Genomic DNA, 19,706 nt, shown 5'->3' on the forward strand with positions numbered 1-19,706 from the left:
CTGTGAATGTACTTGTGTAAAGGTACATGCATGTTAATCAGCCAGTATCTACGTGTTTCTTGGATTACAACAAAGCCTTCGATAAGGTCAGACATAACCGTCTTAACGAATTACTTGAAAAGAAAAAAAGAAAAACTTATATATGAGAGACATCAATATCATTAGCGCTATCTATTATAATCAGATCGCTGTGGTAAAAGAGAACAACGTCTTTTCAAATGAAATACAGATTGAGAGGGGCGTCAGGCAGTCAGGCAGGGCTGTGTCCTGTCTCCTCATCATCATTTTGGCTTTACAACCCTGTGTGGGTCCTAGCCTCCCCAATAATTTTTCTCCAGTCGTCCCTATCCATCGCCTTCCTCCGCCAAGCACGTATTTCCATATTTCTCATGTCTTCATCGATGTTATCTAGGAATCTTGTTCTGGGTCTTCCTCTTCTTCTTTGACCAATAGGTCTATCAAGGAGCGTTTTTCTAGCTGGGTCGGTTTGCTCCATCCGCATAACATGGCCTACCCACCTTAGAGACCGTGTCCTGTCTCCTACTTTGTTCAATTTGTATTCAGAGGAAATAATCCAGGAAGCACTAGAACTAACCATGGGAATAAAAGTAAATGGCCGACCAATCAATAATATACAGTTTGCCGACGACACTATTTTATTAGCGGAATGTCTTCAGGATTTACAACAAATGGTTGACAGAGTGGTAGAAGTCAGTGAAGAAAACGGACTGTCCCTAAACACAAAAAAGACACAATTTATGGTAATTACAAAACATAACAATACATGGAGAACAAATTTAAAAAGTTGAAAAATATATATATCTGGGTACAATAATTAACGAAAAGAATGAGTATACAGAAAAGATTAAGGCAAGAATAGGACAGGCAAGAAATTCTTTCAACAAACTGAAAAAAGTACTCTGCAGCAGGGCCATTTCAATTTCTTTAAGGATAAGACTTCTGAGATGCTACGTGTTCTCCGTATTATTTTATGGGTTAGAGGCTTGGACATTAAAGAAAGATGTTTCGGACAGAAGCCTTCGAGTTATGGGCCTACAGAAGGATATTAAGAATAAGTTGGGTGGATAGAGTCACGAATGTCGAGGTGTTGAGAAGAATGGGAAAAGATAAAGAGGTTTTAAATACAAGTAAAGTCAGAAAACTGCCATATTTGGGACATGTCATGAAGGGCGAGCATTATAACTTGTTGTAATTAATAATGCAAGTAACCAAATTGCCAAAGCAAACTCAATAAGAAAAATAACAGAATAGATATCACCTGGAAAAAGAGAAAAAACTTAAGTAGGATGAAGATGGACGATAATTTTAGAAAATAGAGGAGAGGAACGTGGTAAAAAGCAAAAAAAGCGAAACATTACACAAGAAATATTTTTAAGCAAAATGCAAGTTGCAGTTTATACGGAAATTTATAGTTTATGTATATATTTATAGTTTATGTAAAAGTTTATTAATACGCTTGTGAATTTACTATGATTTTAAAACTAAAAGAGACAATGGTTAGAAAATTATAGATCAATAAAATATTTCCGACATTCTACTTTACAGTTTTACTTTGTATATACAAATTAGTTTGTAAATAAACAGTTTGCATTAAAAAACAAAACCAATTTAAAAAAATCATTTGAGTTAGTAAAGAAACGTAAATAACACTACACGAACTGTCTGCGGTGAAATATTCAAACGAATTTAAGTCAGCAAGAATTTATGAGACCTGAGAGAAAATTTTATATAAAAATATAGCGAACAAATTGCTGAATACATTACTGACTGGAATAAATCAGATAGTTCTGTCGAGAACAATGCACAAAAGATTAGGACAGAAAATAAGAAGATCGGACCTAGGGAGATCTCGGAAAACAAGTCGGGCCGAGAAAACACATTTAAGGGACAATCTGATAAATATAAAAATATAGCAGAAAACTTTATACAATGGTGTCTATGTAAGCTCAAATAATAGAGAAAGTTTTTAAGATTTATTTTCAGTTTGGAAAAAATGTATTATATATATATATATATATATATATATATATATATATATATATATATATATATAAATATATTGAGATGATATTAAATATAGGAGAGGCGAAGGTAATCTAGAATGAACTTAGATAGTAATTAAAGAAATAATTTGTAAGTTATGTACTAGAGACAGCACAAAGATGGATCCTAAAAACTATAGAGGGATCGCAGTGATTGCTACTATAGGCCGACTATACTCAAAAGTACTACGAAACCTGATAGAAAATGATATCAAAGACAAACAACCCGAAGAACAAGCGGGATTTAGGGCCGGACGCTCCACTATGGATAATATCTTCACATTAAAAATTGCAATGGAAAAACGAGTGCAGAGAAATAGAGAAACTCATATAGCTTTAATAGATTTGGAAAAAGCATATGACAGTGTACCGATCTCCCAACTATGGATAGAAATGGGTAACTTGAAAATAAACCCAATTCTTATTAACGCCACTCAAAAATATTACGAACAAAACTTTGCGAGAATTAAAATGGGACAAGAAATCACCTCTCCTTTTCAAACAACAAAAGGACTACGACAAGGCTGCTGTCTGTCACCCACCTTATTTAAAATCTATTTGGACAGATCCTTAGTGAAATGGGTAAAAAAATGTAGAAACATGGGAATAACGGTGGAAGAAAACAAGCTATATACACTTTTCTTTGCGGATGACCAGGTAGTAATTGCCGAAGACAGCTACGATCTTAGCTATATGGTAAGAAAACTGCAAGAAGAATATGAGGTGGCAGGTCTAAACATGAATATGAGAAAATGTGAATATCTCTCAGTGGGAACAGATGAAATATGTGACCTAGTCTTGGAAGACGACAAAATCAAAGGCGTGCAATCCTGCAAATATTTGGGAGTCATTTTCAACAAGAAGGGAAATAGCGCAGATGAAATCAGGGAAAGAATAAACAAGGACAGAGCAGCGACCCGTGCCTTAAACTCTCTTCTCTGGCAAAAAACAATTCGACGAGACACCAAAAAACACATTTACGGTAGTATAGTTCAAAGTATTACACTTTACGGTTCGGAAGTATGGGACGTCACCAAAGCTAATAGAAACAAACTTATGACGACAGAAATGGATTATCTGAGACGAAGCTGCGGTAGATCGAAACTGGAGAGAGTTAGAAACGAACAAATAAGAAACGAAATGAAAATGGAGAGAAATATCAATGATGACATAGAAAGAAAACAATTAATCTGGTTCGGACATGTTAAAAGAATGCCAGAGTACAGATGGCCTAGGAGAGTACTGGAATGGATCCCTCCTGAAAGAAGAAAGAGAGGACGACCACGGAGAAGTTGGCGCAACGATATTGACGAAGCAATGGCGGCAAGAGACTTAGAAGAGGCAACTGCATATGACAGAAAAAGATGGAAATTGGGGGCGGAGAAGCGGCGACAGCCGTAATAAATCCGTTATTATATATATGTACTAGAGAATATTATAAAAAGTATTTATATGAGGGCATTCTTAAGAAATTAGCATAATAATAAGTTTAAAAAGTTTTTATTTTGCAATGTATTTGGTTATTTTCATAATTATGATATTATAAATATATTTGAGTAAGCCATCTTTATAGGCAACCAAATATACACTGAATTAAATTTAGTTGTAGGAACTTTTGTAAATAACTATGGATTTAAAAATAGGGTTATTTATTAATTTAAGACGTAATTTATATATAAGTTTACATTCTGATCTGAAAAGCCTAAATTTCCATAAAATTCTCGATAGAATTTTAGTTAGAATAGTAGTTTTCTAGATAGAAGAGTAAAGAATTATCTAGAACTCTAAAATAAGACGTCAATAGAAAGAATTTAACTTTTGTTCGGAGTAGAATGTACGCGAACAATGTAGTGTCTATGAAGGATTCAAAGATATTTTCTTTCAAGATAAATACGATGTGATTTGGATTTAAGATGGTCAGTATGCAGTCAGTCAGTCGGCCAGTCAGTCAGTATGGTCAGTATTAGGGTATTAGTACAGTATTCAATAGTCATTAATGCAGTATTCAAGATAGTCAGTAATCAGTGATTCAGTAGTGGAAAGTATATTAGATGAAAATTAAAAAATAGAATTAAGAGAGTAGTAGTTGGAGATTAAAAATTATATTATGTATATGGTGATTGGAGATTGGAAAAAAAAAAAATTATTAGAAAGAAGAGTAAACAAAAAAGCAATAATAAAAAAGGAAGAATATTTTACCCATTTATAAATGCTATTAAGAAGAAAAATATTTTAAAATGGTGGAAGCTGATAATTAAAACATTGTGGTGTATTTGGCAATGCAAGTTCACAAAAAGAAGGATAACCGAGACTGACAACGAAGACATTGAGTGGTGATTAAAATCTTTATTTTGGAAAACAGTTTCATTTAGGCATTCAGTGACAGAAAGGTACCAAATTTTGTTAATATAATTTAATTAGTGTCATAAGAATTTCAATTTAAAGATAGTTTGTTTTAAATTTACATTGTCTATATCAGATATATATTTAATTAGTGTCATAAGAACTTCAATTTAAAGATAGTTTGTTTAAAATTTACATTGTCTATATTATGTGTGTTTCATAATATGATATATATGTGTGTTTCATAATAATTATAATTTCAAAAAGTGCTTACAAACTAATTCTTTGAGAACCGCGATAAAAACCCTATATTTATGTTATTTAAAAACACTCATTGCTCATAAAACTATACACAAACAAAACATCATAACAATATATATATATATATGTATATATATATATATATATATATATATATATATATATATATATATATATATATACCTATATATATATATATATATATATATATATATATATATATATATATATATATATATTGTTATGATATGTAAAATCGAGAAAAATATTGGTTTGTTTAAAAATATTTCAAAGTTCAAAAACATTAAAATAATTCAGATAAGTAGGATAATATCCAACAAACATTTCGGAGAAGGAAAGTTATTAAATTCTTGGATTACCTGTACTAAACAAAATGTAAGCTTTGCATAAATTATTCCTTTGTTATACTTGAGTGACCCGCATAATTTTAAGTGAAATCCAAAGACAATTGAACCACATTAATGCAGTGATTAGAGACAAATAGAAGAGATTTTAGAAAGAGGTTTTTGTTAGTTTTAAGAATTATAGAAAATATTATTTGTAAATAAGTTTTAGGAAATTTTATAATTATAGGTAAAAATTTGTTTGTTATCGAAATGAAAAAATGGGGGAATTGTGACGAGTTTTGATTGGCGGAGATTGAAAAAAGGTGGGATAAGTATGTAGGAAAAAGTTTAGCGAGATTGAGGAGAGAGAAAAGATGATCAGTTGATTTTCCAAGTCTGTAAGAGGAACAGGGATTGTTCTCTGGTGGTTCCCAAGAAGTAGCAAGCAGTAGTGTTGAATGTTAGTGAGTTTTTGTGGAGTTAGTGTATCTGACAGAAGCTGAAGCAGCAAAATATTGTAAGTCATATTTTCCTACTTATATTCCAAGAGTCACTGTTCAGGCCAACGAGAGATTCAGTTTATCGTAAAGAGAAGATATTCCAAGAGTCAATTTTTCACTCGGGCCAACGAGAGATTCAGTTTATCGAGAGGAGAAAGGCTATCATAATTTGAATGATTGTTGCTTTTGAAGGAGATCATTAAGGACGATATACTTGCAACAATCTGTTGTAAGATTGCTGATTACATAGGCAGCGGTTAAGAGGAGATAATACAGTCTACAAGGAACAAGGATTTGGACCACTCATCATCAGAGAGAGATATTTTTGTTTTCTGCAGTTTTTTTCTTTTATTGATAACACAATTTTTACACGTAATTTAGAAAGGATATAAATATTTTGATTAGGAGAGTTAGAATAGTTTGGAATTTTGAGTTTTCAATGAATATTGTTTGTACCATTAATTTTGATTGTTCACGTACGGAGAACAAAATTTTGAGAATCCTTATATGAGATTTGTTTATTGAAAACTTTTGAGTGTGAATTATTTCATTATTTTTATTTCAATATATAGTGTTAGATCATATGTGTTTTTTATTATTCCGGTATTCTCTGGACCTTACCTTTCACATGTAATAGCATAGATATTGAAGCACGAATTTAACCCTGAGATAAAAGAATTAAAAATTGTGATAGAGTCATAATCATATAATATAATATATATATATATATATATATATATATATATATATATATATATATATATATATATATATATATATATGGCCTAGGAGGACAAACTCATTAAACTTCCCGTGCTCGAATCGGTATCAATAAAGTGTTATGAATCATTTCGGCCTATCCCAGCCTCATCAGACACTTTGGCTGATACAAATTCAAACTCGAAGAGTCCAACGAATGGTTAGCGTACAGAGGTGTCACCTGCTTTGACGGCCATGAACGAAAACGATATAATAATATCATTTTCTGTCCTCTGGGCTATGCGAAATGTGTAAAAGTTTAACGAATTTTTGTCCTACCAGGCCATATATTATTATTACAAATACAGGGTAAGCCAGTGTACATTAATGTAGTACAAGTGTATGCTCCAACTGCAGATAAATCACAAGCTGAAATAGAACATTTTTATGAATAACTCAAACAACTTCTACAATACACAAGAAAGGAAGAAATTACTATAATAATGGGTGATTTAAATGCAAAGATAGGAAAAGACCGAGTCGACAATATAATATGTGATTCTGGTGTAGGAATAATGAATTCTAGAGGCGACAGATTGGCTCAACTTTGTCAAGAAGAAAACCTGGCGATTATGAACACTTGTCTGCCTCCTTAGCAGTGTTAAAATCAATTGGTAAATATGGACTCCCAAGACTGCCAATACATTTATCAAATTACACATGCATATATTACATTAACATATTAAACAATTTTTTTCAACCAAACGGTTAAAATGTTAAGTGTGTACTACTGGCTGCCTACCAGTAGTACACATTCCTTAATTATTACGAATAATGTATTGATTTGTATAAAACGGGGCAATTCTCAAGAATTCACTTTATTTAATGAACTTACCTCTCCAACTAGATTTGATGGGACAAACCAGCGTTGAATTATTTATGAGATAAGCGTTTAGAGTCATCAGACTAGGGGATTTTCGTAAAACGTCTTCGCCGTTTTTCCATACATATTTTATCGCAGTCATCTCATAAGATACTGAAAATAAAAATGTCGTTTTAGGTAATTCGATGCAATAAACAAATATTTCAATACGGCACTTTTTATTTATGCCTATCGAACATATGATACAATGTTATGTATATATTTGTTGAGTATAAACGATACATATAAAACGATATAAAATATATAAATCATTTATTTAACACTCTGAAAAAGAGAACGAATTTTCAATGCATCTTGTAAGTGTTTGTACACCAAATTGTATTAATATTAATAAAATATTGTCATTAATTTGCATTTCTGACAAAGTCATTATTAATGATTATAAATTACCAATCTTAGTATTAATAAACGTCCTAAATTAGTAAGTATCATCATCATCATTCTGGCTTTAGAATTCTGCGTGCCTTTCTCCGCCAAGCACGTATTCCCATATTTCTCATATCTTCATCGATGATATCAAATAACCTTCTTGTGGGTCTTCCTCTTCTTCTCTGACCAATGGGTCTATCAAGGAGCGTTTTTCTAGCTGGGTCATTCTGTTCCATCCGCCTTACATGCTCTATCCCGCTCAGACGTCTTATCTTAATATGTTTTACGATATCTGATTCCTGGTATATTCTGTAGTTCGAAGTTGTATCGTCTTCTCCACACTCAATTGTCGTTCACTGCTCCATAGATTTGCCATAGTACTTGTCTTTTAGACCGACCGATTACCGATACAAGCAATACCACACTTGCTAATCAACGGTTCTGGGTGGAAGAATTGGTAGGTAGTAGGGCACCCTTTTTGTCCTGGAATTGAGAAATCGGAATAAAGAAATATCAAAGAAAAGAAAATGGAACATCTATGAGACAATGGTTAAAACTAGCCTACTTCATGGAGCTGAGACATGGAGAATAACCGAAAAATATAAGAAAAAGGTCGAAGCCACGGAAATGGATGCCATCAGAAGATCGATGAGAATATCAAGAGCCGACAGAATACGGAATGAAGTGATAAAACAACAAATGGGTATAGAGGGCACTATAGTTGAGGATATTGAGAGAAAACAGCTCATATGGTATGGGCATATGAGCCGAATGGGGGACGAAAGATTGCATAAAAAAACGATGATGTGGCAGCCCCCAGAGAAGAGGAAACGAGGAAGACCACCACAAAGCGATTAGCGCTCGAAATCTGGACGAAAATCTAACTCAAGACAGAATACATTGGCGTTTGGGAGTCGGACAACGTCATAAGACGTTATAAAAAACCGAATATATATATTGAGAAATCGGTCCCGAAGGTGGATGAACCAATATCTTTGTCAACGGCATAAGGATGTAGAAGGTAAGGGGAAACCACTACATTAAAGATCCCCATGGATATCCCTAGTACAATCATCGTGGTTTTAGAAACTAATAACGGCGTTACTGACCAAGGTCCGGCAGGGAAGAAGAAGACAAGGACTCTCAGGTCGTTAATCAGCGAATTAGCAGAATGTTCAGAGCATGTTTCAGTCTGGTAAAATGCACAATGTTATTCAAGAAATGAACAGGTTGAATATCGATGTACTGGGTATTAGTGAAGCCAGGTGGCCCAACACAGACACGGCGTGGCAGTAATAGTTAATAAAAAATCTAATAGAGCTGTGGAATGCTATTTCCCTGTCTTAGAAAGGGTAATGTTACTGAAGTTGGTGACATCTCATGCCAAACTGAATTTGATACAAGTTTATGCTCCTACGGCGAATGCCGACGAAGAAGAAGTGGAATTATTTTACCGAGATATCGAAGAGGCACTGAGAATAACGAAAACAAGAGAAATCACGATAGTTTAAGGTGATCTCAATGTAAAGATTGGAAAGGGACAAAGCGGAAAGTGTATAGGAAACTATGGTCTGGGAAATTGAAATGAGAGAGAAGACCGTCTGTTACAATTCTGTCAAGAGCAGGCGATCGCAAGCAGATACATCGGAAAAAGTAGTCAGGAGCCAGATAGACTACATTATAGTCAATGAAAGATACCGTAATAATATTAAAGCCGTGAAAGCATATCCTGAATCAGACGTGGCCTCAGATCACAATCCATTTATCGACAAGATTACATCCTTAAGAATATTAAAAGACATCAAAGAACCCCTACAACAGACACAAGAAACCTTAAAGAACCTAACGTAAAAGAATGCGTCCAACATGAACTGCATGTGAACTGCAGCAAATTGAACACAAATACTAATGATATTGACGAGTACTGGAATCGACTAAAACATTGTCTATTGAAACCCTGTAAAGAAATCCTAAAGACTCCCTCAAGGAGAAAAGAAGAATGGATGAATGACGAAGTACTCAATATGATGGAACAACGGAGACAATTTAAAAAGAAGAGAAATGTAAAGAGATCAAAGACCTTCAAAATAAATATGATCTGTTTAACCTACACAAGAAAATGCTAGAGCAAATTTCAACAAAATGGGAAGAGTACTATGTACAAGGAATTTAAAATTGGAACTAAGAGTTAGGTTGGCGAGGTGCTATGTTTTTTCGACTTTGTTTTATGGAATGGCATCTTGGACCTTGAATGCGACATCAATGAAAAAACCGAAATCATCGTTTGTGAACACGTCACAAACAAAGAGGTTCTGAGAAAGATGAATAAAGAAATAGAAATTTTAAATACAATTAAAACAAGTAAATTGGAATATCTCGGACATATTAAACGTGGAGAGAAATACACCTTACTCCAACTGATTATACAGGGAGAGATCCAAGGAAAGAGAAGAAGTGGCGTAGAATGTCATGGCTGCGCAACCTGAGAGAGTGGTACGGATGTACATCAAATCAACGTTTCAGAGCAGCCGTCTCAAAAGTCCTAATAGCTATGATGATTGCCGACCTCCGACGTGGAGATGGCACTTGAAGAAGAAGACTTGTCTTTTGAAACATAACATGTTTTCATTACTTTTTGTTAGAGTCAAGGTCTCTGAACTATATTTTAGAACTGGGAGTATTATTGTTTTGTAGAGTTTTATTTTTGAATTTCTCGATATAATTGTGGATTTGATGAGGAGATTGAGTCCAAGATAGCATGTGTTTGCCGTGCAAATTCTGCAGTTCATCTCTGCGGTAGTATTATTTTTAGTGTTAAGGAGCGCTCTCAGGTATACAAATTCGTTCACTGCTTCGATGACGTAGTTTTCTATAACAGGTGGTCGTACGATTTGTGTTTGCGTGCTTATTTTCATGTACTTCGTTTTGTTGGTGTTTATCATTCAACCTATTTTTGTAGTTGATTTTTATAATGCCACAAAAATATGTCGTAAATAGTGTAATATACTCTATGTAATATGTCATTTTAGAAAAGAGTGATCACTTTTTTTAATTTTTTTAAGTACCTAAGGGATTTGTGTTGATTGCAACAATTCCAAAAGTTAACCACATGTTGCCGTTGTGTCCTGTTTTTTAAGAAGCGCAGCCCAAAGTTTGTGTTCCAAACTTTCGACCACATTTTTATTTTGTCTATGGTCGTCTTTCCAGTCCAGTTTTGAAGCAGTCCTTTCGTATAGCAGAGTTTCCAGTAAATTCCCGTTTAATCCTCGGAAGTTTCAGTGGAAAATTTTATGTGAATTAAAAGTAACATTTAGTGTTTAATTTTTATACTAAAATAGATTTTTTTTCAAATAACTAATTGCTTTCATAACAATTTAAATAAGGTAATATGTATTATATATTGTAAATCAAGGCGTGGTTATGCTGTAAATCCATTTGTTCTTTGGCATCAAAATTAAATGTTGACATATGACAGCTAGCTTTAATTTGTGTTTTTGTTGTGACAATTTTTTTATTTTTGTTTGTAGAAAAGGTTAAACCTTACGATATTTTCATTTATAAAGATATCCTTAATTTCAATAATCTAAATTGGCCACAGTGATAAATAACCTAGTAACAATTTTGAAGATTTTGTAGCAATCCCCATTGTAAGCAGATAGGACATGTAAGTTTTTTCTTTGTAATTTTGTATTTTGCAACTATTAATATAGTATAGTTTTTTGTGCCATCTGTATTTTTGTAACTGTTTGTTTGAGACAAAAATAAATGTTTATTTCATTTCTCTGATTATTTTGTTTGTCTTTACTTTAGAATAATCTCCTAACCCTTTATGTGTTTTTTTTTATTTTAGGGATATTTTTTCTAAATCCAGCAAGTTTAAAAAAAAAAAATTTTTACATTTTTTTTTCACCTTTAAAGTAATCTTTTGCTTATGGTTATACATGAATTAGACTACATATGAACATTTAAGCTAATATTTCAACTTTAATATTTTGATCACGGATACTAAGAGAATGGTGTGTTAACTTAACTTTCTTCACTCACCATTCGTAAGTTATTTTTCCATGTTTTTTTATATTCTTACCTACCACCTTTGTATTTTTTTAGATTGAACTGATGAAGCTTGTAAATAAAATAAGCGAAACGTCTTCAAATATAGGAATGGAACTGTGATTTCCTTTTATTATTTCTCCTTTGACCGATATCCTCGTGACCAAAAGATTAATTTTTTTCGGAACTTACTTATTGAATATTGTTTGACGGTCGTACTCCTTTATATATATATATATATATATATATATATATATATATATATATATATATTTTTATAACTGCCCAAAATCCTATAATCATTATAAAAGTATAGTTATTACAATTTGACATATTTTTCGTAACTCACCCTGTATATTGTTTGTCCTCTACAGTCATCTTTTTGGTTATCTTATTGATTCATTGCGCAACGTAATCCATATTTATATAGCCATTAGTCGTTCGCTGTTAACAAAATCATTTGTAACCGTCTGTAGCTTAACAAGACTGTATAATTCCTATTCACTGATCTCCGTTTTGCCTCGTTTACGACATTAAACACCGTGCAGTAATAAATAACGCCAGTTTCATTTGTTCCGTAATTTTTGAGTGAATTGAGATGAATGAAATTTGCTAAGTTATGTGGTAGCATTAGCAGATATTAAAAATTCTGTAGACGTTTGAGAATGCAGCCGTGGCAGTCGAGCTGAATCGGATCACGCCACGCCAAAACAAATTGCAGGGTATTTTAAAATCAAAACTAAGTGGAATAAGTTGGCAAAGTTTGGCAAGTTTATTTTGGTGTATAATAGTTAGGCTGAAATTGAAAGTATATAAAGGAAAGTTTTAAATGTTTTGAATTTATATCCATAACATCGAAACTGAAAAGATAGCAATAACCACGAGAAGTAGACAAGGTTAAGTTTCTAAGATTTATTTTTATTGAACTTAACGACTAAAGATCAATTGCTACATTCAGTATGATCAAAATGCAAGGCTATTTGCTAATGTTTTGAGTCAGACTTGTAAAAACAAACATTTCTTATCAAAAATGAATATATTTTTTCTTTTGTTATCATCCTGCTAATACTAATATGTTCCAACGTTTTCAATAGTATTAGTCTTAACTCTCGGTTTAACCCTTAGTTTTTATTTGAATCTTATAGGCTACGTCAACTTCAAATATTCAAATTGTTTATCTCTTAAATTATTTACTCACTATTATCTGTTAATTATGTTGCCTATTTTTTTAAAGCCCTGCTCTCTATTCGGATTGCCGAATATAGACCTCTCCTAATTCTCTCCATTCATCTCTGTTGTTTGTAAGACTTATCCACATTGGCCCTGCAGTTCTTTTAATATCGTCGCTCCAGCGCATTTGCGGTCTTCCTCGTGGTCTTTTGGCTTCATATGGCCGCCAAATCCTGATTTCTTTATTCCATCGGCCATCCTCAAGTTTTATGGTCTTTGAGTGAGATACCCAGCTTCTGTCGTTCCATAGCTGTCTGAGTTTTTTTGATCTTCTCCATGTTTATTTTAATGAATGTCCAGGTACTTACATATGGAGCTCAAACCTGGACATGTTTCCTATACGTCCACTAAACTCAGAAAGCTATTAGTACTGCCATCTATAGAGATCATTCAAAGTTTTTCGACTTTGAAGAAGAGAGAAGAAGAAGAAGAAAATCAACGATTTTCTCATATTTTTTAAATTTATAACAATGACAAATTGTTCACGATTTAATTTGGAAATATTATTTACAATCATTCTCTTTCATCAAGTAATGATCTTCTCAGTTATATATTTTAATACATAAATCATTGGTTATCCAACAAAAAGCTACCATCATTAGCCATTTTCAGAAAAATCACATTATTTACATCATTTAAAAAATGTTCTTAATTTTAATATATCTAACAAAGAGTATATTTCTTTTCGATTAAAAAATTATTGAACTATAAAAAATGTTCCATTTTAAAAGTTTCCTAATACAAATAATTAACAGAGATATACTTACTACTTTCCATCGAAAAGGTACACGTTGGGTCATCGAAGGGAAAAATATTCAAGCTTCCCTGGCAGGATAGGATTAAATGCCTCCTGGAAACAACATAAAAATGAAAATTAAGCAATTTGTCCTTGGTTAAAATATTAAATAACAACATTACAAAAAACAAGATATTTTGGTGTATTTTCGGGTTCAATATTGTTTTTTCTTTTGGTACAAATGATTAGTAAATGTTTTGAAAGCATTTGTTATTATCTGTGTGCGCAAAAACTTTTTTTAGTTATGAACCTTATAGTTAATTTTAATTCTTAGGCCCTTTAATTTACATGTATTTAAGGCTAATTAAGATACATTACCCCGATTGGCAGCGGTATTGCAGTCCAATAGTCCAGTCGATCAGCAGTTTCGACACAAATTGCAGACAGGTCGTCATCAATTAATTTGTTATAAATATTGTAAATTTCTGTTTTAAAGTCAGTTGTAATTTATTTAAATAAATTGCTGTTACTCTCTTAGTTGTACCTTTAAAAGGGCCTTTTTAAAACGTACCTTCGGAAGTGACAACCCTTAAGTGGCGCATTCAGTGGTCAGTGGGAGAGTCTCAAGAAGATCCTCGTCATTTTTAAACGTTTAGTCGCTACTGATCAAAAATCTAAAGAAAGTTGGAGCCGCTTAACCCAGGCAATTCCAGGCAAATTGTCACAGAAACATATTTATGAAGAAAGCCGAAAAGAAATTTAAAGAAAAAAAGAAATACCCAAAAAGGAATGCATCCAAGCATCATCCTATACTTATAAGGAAATTTAATCTTACTTCTAATTCTATTATTATTTCAAGTATCATCCTTTAGAATAAGCGATTCTTTTTTAACAATTTTTTAATCTAACATAGAATCTAGTATAAATATCAAACCAGATTTACATTTAGTTGACAACAATAATATTTTTAAGTCCACAAATTCGTTGGAAATACCTTCTATAATTATTATACCAGCATCCAGTTCAAATAATTCTAATATGGCACCCATTTTTGATGTTAATAAAGATCTTTCTGTCGTACCAGAGTACGACGGCAATCCAAATGAACTTCGCAATTTATTTAATGTTATTTTCATGTTTCTAAACCATTTCTGGGATTATACAAATCCCGAAATGTTTAAAATCATATGCTTAACCGAGGAATTATAAAGAAAATTATAGGAAGAGTCAGAGAGATTTTTTCTGTATACGGATTTAAAGACTGGCCGTCAATAAAATCAATTATTGTCCAAAATTTCGCAGACCAACGTAACGAAATCTCATTTACTAGAGATTTAGTCAATCTTCATCAAGCCCCAAACCAAAATCCTCATCAATTCCTCAGAACATAAGGAAGTTAAAAAAAGTAAAAAATAATTTTTCCAACAACAAGCTCTAACCACATTTTTGGCAGATCTAGAGAACCCCTAGGATCAACAATTCGATCCATGAGACCACAGAATCTCACTCTTGCTATCCAATATATTCAAGAAGAGCAAGCAATGATAACAACGAACTTTAAAAGTGTGTAAGTAAACTCGTACCTTTATATTTATCATGAATGACCAACAAAGGCATGCGAAGGAACATTATCATATCTTAAATACTCTATTTTCAAGTACACTAGTAACTTTCTTTAAATAATCATCTTCTGTAATTAACCTATTTTTCACAAAATCTATAGTTACTTTGGATGGATCAGAATGAAATAAAAAAAACAATGGATGTTACAACTGAACTAAATCTGTCAGACATTGCAGATAAACGTGTGGTGATCTTTTCACTATCATCTATTTTATCTCCTGCTTAATTTAATTTTATTTAGGTTTTCTCAAAATCTACCAAAAACTTACCTAAGTTGCCGTCTTTTTTAAGTACTAAGTTGCGCAATCTAAAAATTTGAATTTGGTTTCGCCAAGTAGGAAATGTTAGGATTTCTAATGTTGTTATATAATTTTTTTACTATGACGAAAGAGATTTAATTTCGATTCAGAGCCTCTGCGTATGTCACTCTGATGAGACCTAATAAGGTTTAAATACGTATAAGCGGATGGCAGATGCCCCGCATTGAAATTAAATCTAAAATCATCTTTCTGATATATGGAAATTCTTAAAAAAGGAAGGATAAACGATTGTTATAAAAGTATGTCGATTTGTAGGCCAGAACTCAACGGTGATAGATTTGCAAAATAATAAAAAGTAGGAGTATATTCGGAAGTTGGTACAAGAAAGTAGTAGCGGATGTGGATCTAGGAATAAGTGAGATAAATTGTTTAACCAAAATACTGTATGACAATATACGTTCATTAAAAAAAATTTAATTGAATCAACAAATGATATCTTACCTCATAAGATAATTAACACTTCCGTTTCTATAAATTCTTAGCGAAAAATGCATAGGTATTATCGGGTCTTTAAAATCTCCGTGCATAATAAAGTATGTGTCAGGTATCCAAATATCACTGTGGTGATGAATGGCATTTAAGTAATTGTATTGGCTTTGGTTCGAGTATTTTAGCCTTGGATCATACCATTGCTGCTGCAGTAAAAATTCTACTTCGTATTTCTGAAAAATAAAAAAATATGTTGGTAATTTACAGCGGCTTAATTCTATAAATATCTATAAGAATTATATGTTACGTCAAGACTATATGCATTTCTTGCGTAAATAAATTACTATTTAAAATAAATATAAATAGATGGTTGCATCTCGAATTCGAGTTTTATGCCAATCTCCTAAAAGTATTTCAAGGTTTACCTATCATCAGACAGACTTGTGTGAAAACTGAACTAGATCGAAACCTACCGGCTAGCTATAAATTATAGTAAAATACGGGTGTGGCAGTCCAGTGGGACCGCCGGTAGAAGTTATACTTCTATAAACCCGTTCATCGTTACAAATTTATATAGGAGTCAATTTGCACAATCATTACATATGTAATGCTATAGGTAAGAGAGAGCAGAAAGAGAAACATAATTAGGTATATAGGTATACGGCGCATCGTTTGCTGTATATAAACAACATTTGACCTGTAATAGGAGTATAGTAAATAAAGGATTTAATCAATATTTTGATGAAAATGTATATTTTTATTTTCACATATGTATGAAAGGAGTTGAATACAAAAAAAATTATTGTTTTTTCGTTATTAATATAAAAATACAATACAATACACTACAACATAATTCAATATAATAATACAATACAAATTAAAATGCAATATTCATAAGTATTTAAAAATGACAATATACATAACTTATTTACGCATATGTTTAATTTACCATGATAATAATATTAATAAAAAAATAATAATATAATATAACATTTTTATTCTCGAGAGAGAAATAGAGAGAAAATATATCTTCTGTCTCTCCCTTACCTATATCTTACATAAGTAATGATTTTGCCGATTCACTCCCGTACAAATTTTCAACGTTGAACGCGCGTATAGAAGTATAACTTCAAAAAATGTTTGTGGAAGATAAAAATAAAAAACCAACAACTGCCATTATGTTGTAAATTTTCATTTTATTTAATAAGATTAACATGGGGTTTTTAAATATTTCAAAAATAAAAAAGGATGTTGGTATTATGATTCGAACTCACATATACTAGCGTATTAACACAACACGCAAAAAATTTGCCAGTTAGACATAACAGTAGTGTATTTCAAAATTGACAGTTGTCGGTCATACATTCTCGAGAGAAAAAGAGAGAGAAAATATATCTTCTGTCTCTCTCTTACCCATATCTTACATATGTAATGATTTTGCCAATTCACTCCCGTACAAATTTCCAACGTCGAACGCGCGTATAGAAGTATAACTTCAATAATATACCAAAATATTCATTTAGCGACTCTAACGAGGAAAAAGTCTCAAACGAAGACAAATTGGACATGGCAAGAAGGTTATGAAGACAATTAAAATAAAAAAACATCGTATCTGGGTCTTTCGTTCTCTTTTGCATTTTCTGGGAAAATTTGCCATAGTAATATATATTTTCTTACACTATCAAAAAGTAAAGAATTCAATGAACAAAAAGCCAAAAGGAAATAGTTATAGATACGATCTATACGGTAAAGTAAGGTATATACTTGATAATTATAGGTTATTTAATTAATGCGGTTAATGGTTTTAATTCTATACCGTAAAAATATTACCAAAAGGGAGACTTATCACTCAGTAAAAACTTCAAGTTACTATTTTGTGTAAAATATTATAAAGTTTAATAATTTATATATTTTAATTTCGATCAGGTAAGACAATTTCGTGATATGGATATTCAATTTCGTGATGAGGAGGGGTAAATTCGTGACAATCCAACTTGTGCGCATAAAATTTGTTTAATAATAAAAATTCATTTATTAGGTAATTTCTTAACAAATCAAAACAAAATTAGAATTCTTTAACACAAGAAAAGTAAATCCATATTTTAAAAAAATAAAACAAAACTAAATTAATTAAAAACAAAAACAGGTGGTAGACAAATAAATTAATCTTCTTCAGAATCATTAATGGTGTCTCCATTGTTTTCACACATCTCGCACATAAAAATGTTCTCTTCGGTATCAGACGATTGGCACATAACATGGTATGGAATCATGCAGTAGGAACACTGGACCCATTTGGCACCATTTTTTCTTTTGGCATCTAGTAAATAACTATTACCACACATCCCGCAGTCCCAGTGATTATCTTCAGAAACCACTTTCTTAGGTTTTTGATTGGTTGGGGCTAGAGCACAGGATGATGACGTAGATGGTGCATGAATTGGTGAAGAAGGAACAACACTTTCAGGATTGAGGCCTAATACACATGGTGATGAGGTAGATGATGTATCGCTTATTGAAGAAAGCACAACACTTTTATAATTAAGGCACTTTGCTCTTGAATTCGCGTTTCTTTCTATTCGGATTTGCAGCAACTGGCTTTGTTGGAAGAGACAATATGTTGCCAAATGGATTTTGTTGAGTAGGAGCTCCTGCACATTGATTAGGTATTTCATTGGAAGTGAGTAGAGAAGGTGCAATAGTTTCCTTAGGAAGGGCATTTCTATCCAAGGGGCATATCCCAGGTTTTCTGAATGCATTTGTAATGTTTGATGCGAAAAAACTTGAAATGTATGCCGGATTCAGTATGGTGTGAAAATTGGTTCTATTGGGCTTCTCTGCATTGTCTTTCATATAAGCATTTAAGCTTTTGGCCCAATGAGCCTTTCATGACTTATAAACACCTACATCAAGTGGCTGTAACAGATGGCTAGTGTGGGCCGGAAATGTAAATAAATAAACACCATTTTGAGACGCAAAGACGCAAGAGATATAACTGCCGGATTGATGTGTGATGCATGGGAATCCATTAATAAAATTACTAGTCGGGCAAAGGGGAATTGAGGCAATAAAGAATTGAAACCACTCCAAAAAGGTCTCACTGTTGATCCATCCTTTTGGAGAAAGTTTTACTTGTGTATTTGGTAGGCAATCTTTCTTTAAATTATCGTTCCATCGAACCCCTTTGAAAATTATCAACAATACATCCCATCATGGTTTGAGATTCGCCTCTATCTGCGTATGCTCTTTTGTAGACATAACGTTTTCCAACCGAGGTAACGACTTTACTTGGTTTGACCACATAAGTTAGTCCGGTCTCATCGCAATTCCAGAGACGATCGATTTTATTCTGAACTCCAAGTCTAACCATTAATATTTCTAATTTTGTATAAAAATCCCCCAGTGTTTCATGATTTGACATTGAAGCCCTGTATGCAGCCAAATTTTCAGGAACACGCAGTGTTAGATGAAATCGCTTTATGTACCGAGCCCACCACCATTTACTAGCAGACTCGTTTTCTTTATTGAAGAAGTGATCTCTCTCCATACGTTGTGCAAGTTGAAAGGCTATCTTTCTTACCATCTACACAGTCAAACCAAAACCCAGTTCTTGCATTTCTATATTGTAATTAAACAACTGAGTTTCAACTTCTGCAGTAAGAGCAAACGGCCTTCCTAGTTTGGCAACTTGGCGATTGTCATCTTCATCTCTACTTAAAAAATCTTTCAGTGTACTTCAGGCTATTCCACTTTATTTACTTGCCCTGTAGATGGATAGTTTGTTTACTCTTAC

The 19,706-nt window shown here is 32.5% G+C and overlaps 1 protein-coding gene across 10 annotated transcripts in view; it reads right to left on the reverse strand.

Moving 5' to 3' along the window:
* The window catches only part of pHCl-1 (pH-sensitive chloride channel 1), a 446,892-nt gene that overhangs the window by 94,050 nt on the left and 333,136 nt on the right, over nucleotides 1-19,706 (reverse strand). For all 10 annotated transcript variants that reach the window (XM_072542726.1, XM_072542735.1, XM_072542734.1 and 7 more), the window contains exons 6-8: nucleotides 15,926-16,146; nucleotides 13,573-13,655; nucleotides 7,109-7,249 (exon numbers count right to left, since the gene is read on the reverse strand). In XM_072542726.1, the coding sequence (XP_072398827.1) occupies nucleotides 7,109-7,249; nucleotides 13,573-13,655; nucleotides 15,926-16,146 (445 nt within the window). The remainder of the gene's footprint in view (nucleotides 1-7,108; nucleotides 7,250-13,572; nucleotides 13,656-15,925; nucleotides 16,147-19,706) is intronic.

This window comes from Diabrotica undecimpunctata, chromosome 9 (assembly GCF_040954645.1).
Source record: "Diabrotica undecimpunctata isolate CICGRU chromosome 9, icDiaUnde3, whole genome shotgun sequence".
NCBI classification, from domain to species: Eukaryota; Metazoa; Arthropoda; class Insecta; order Coleoptera; family Chrysomelidae; genus Diabrotica; species Diabrotica undecimpunctata.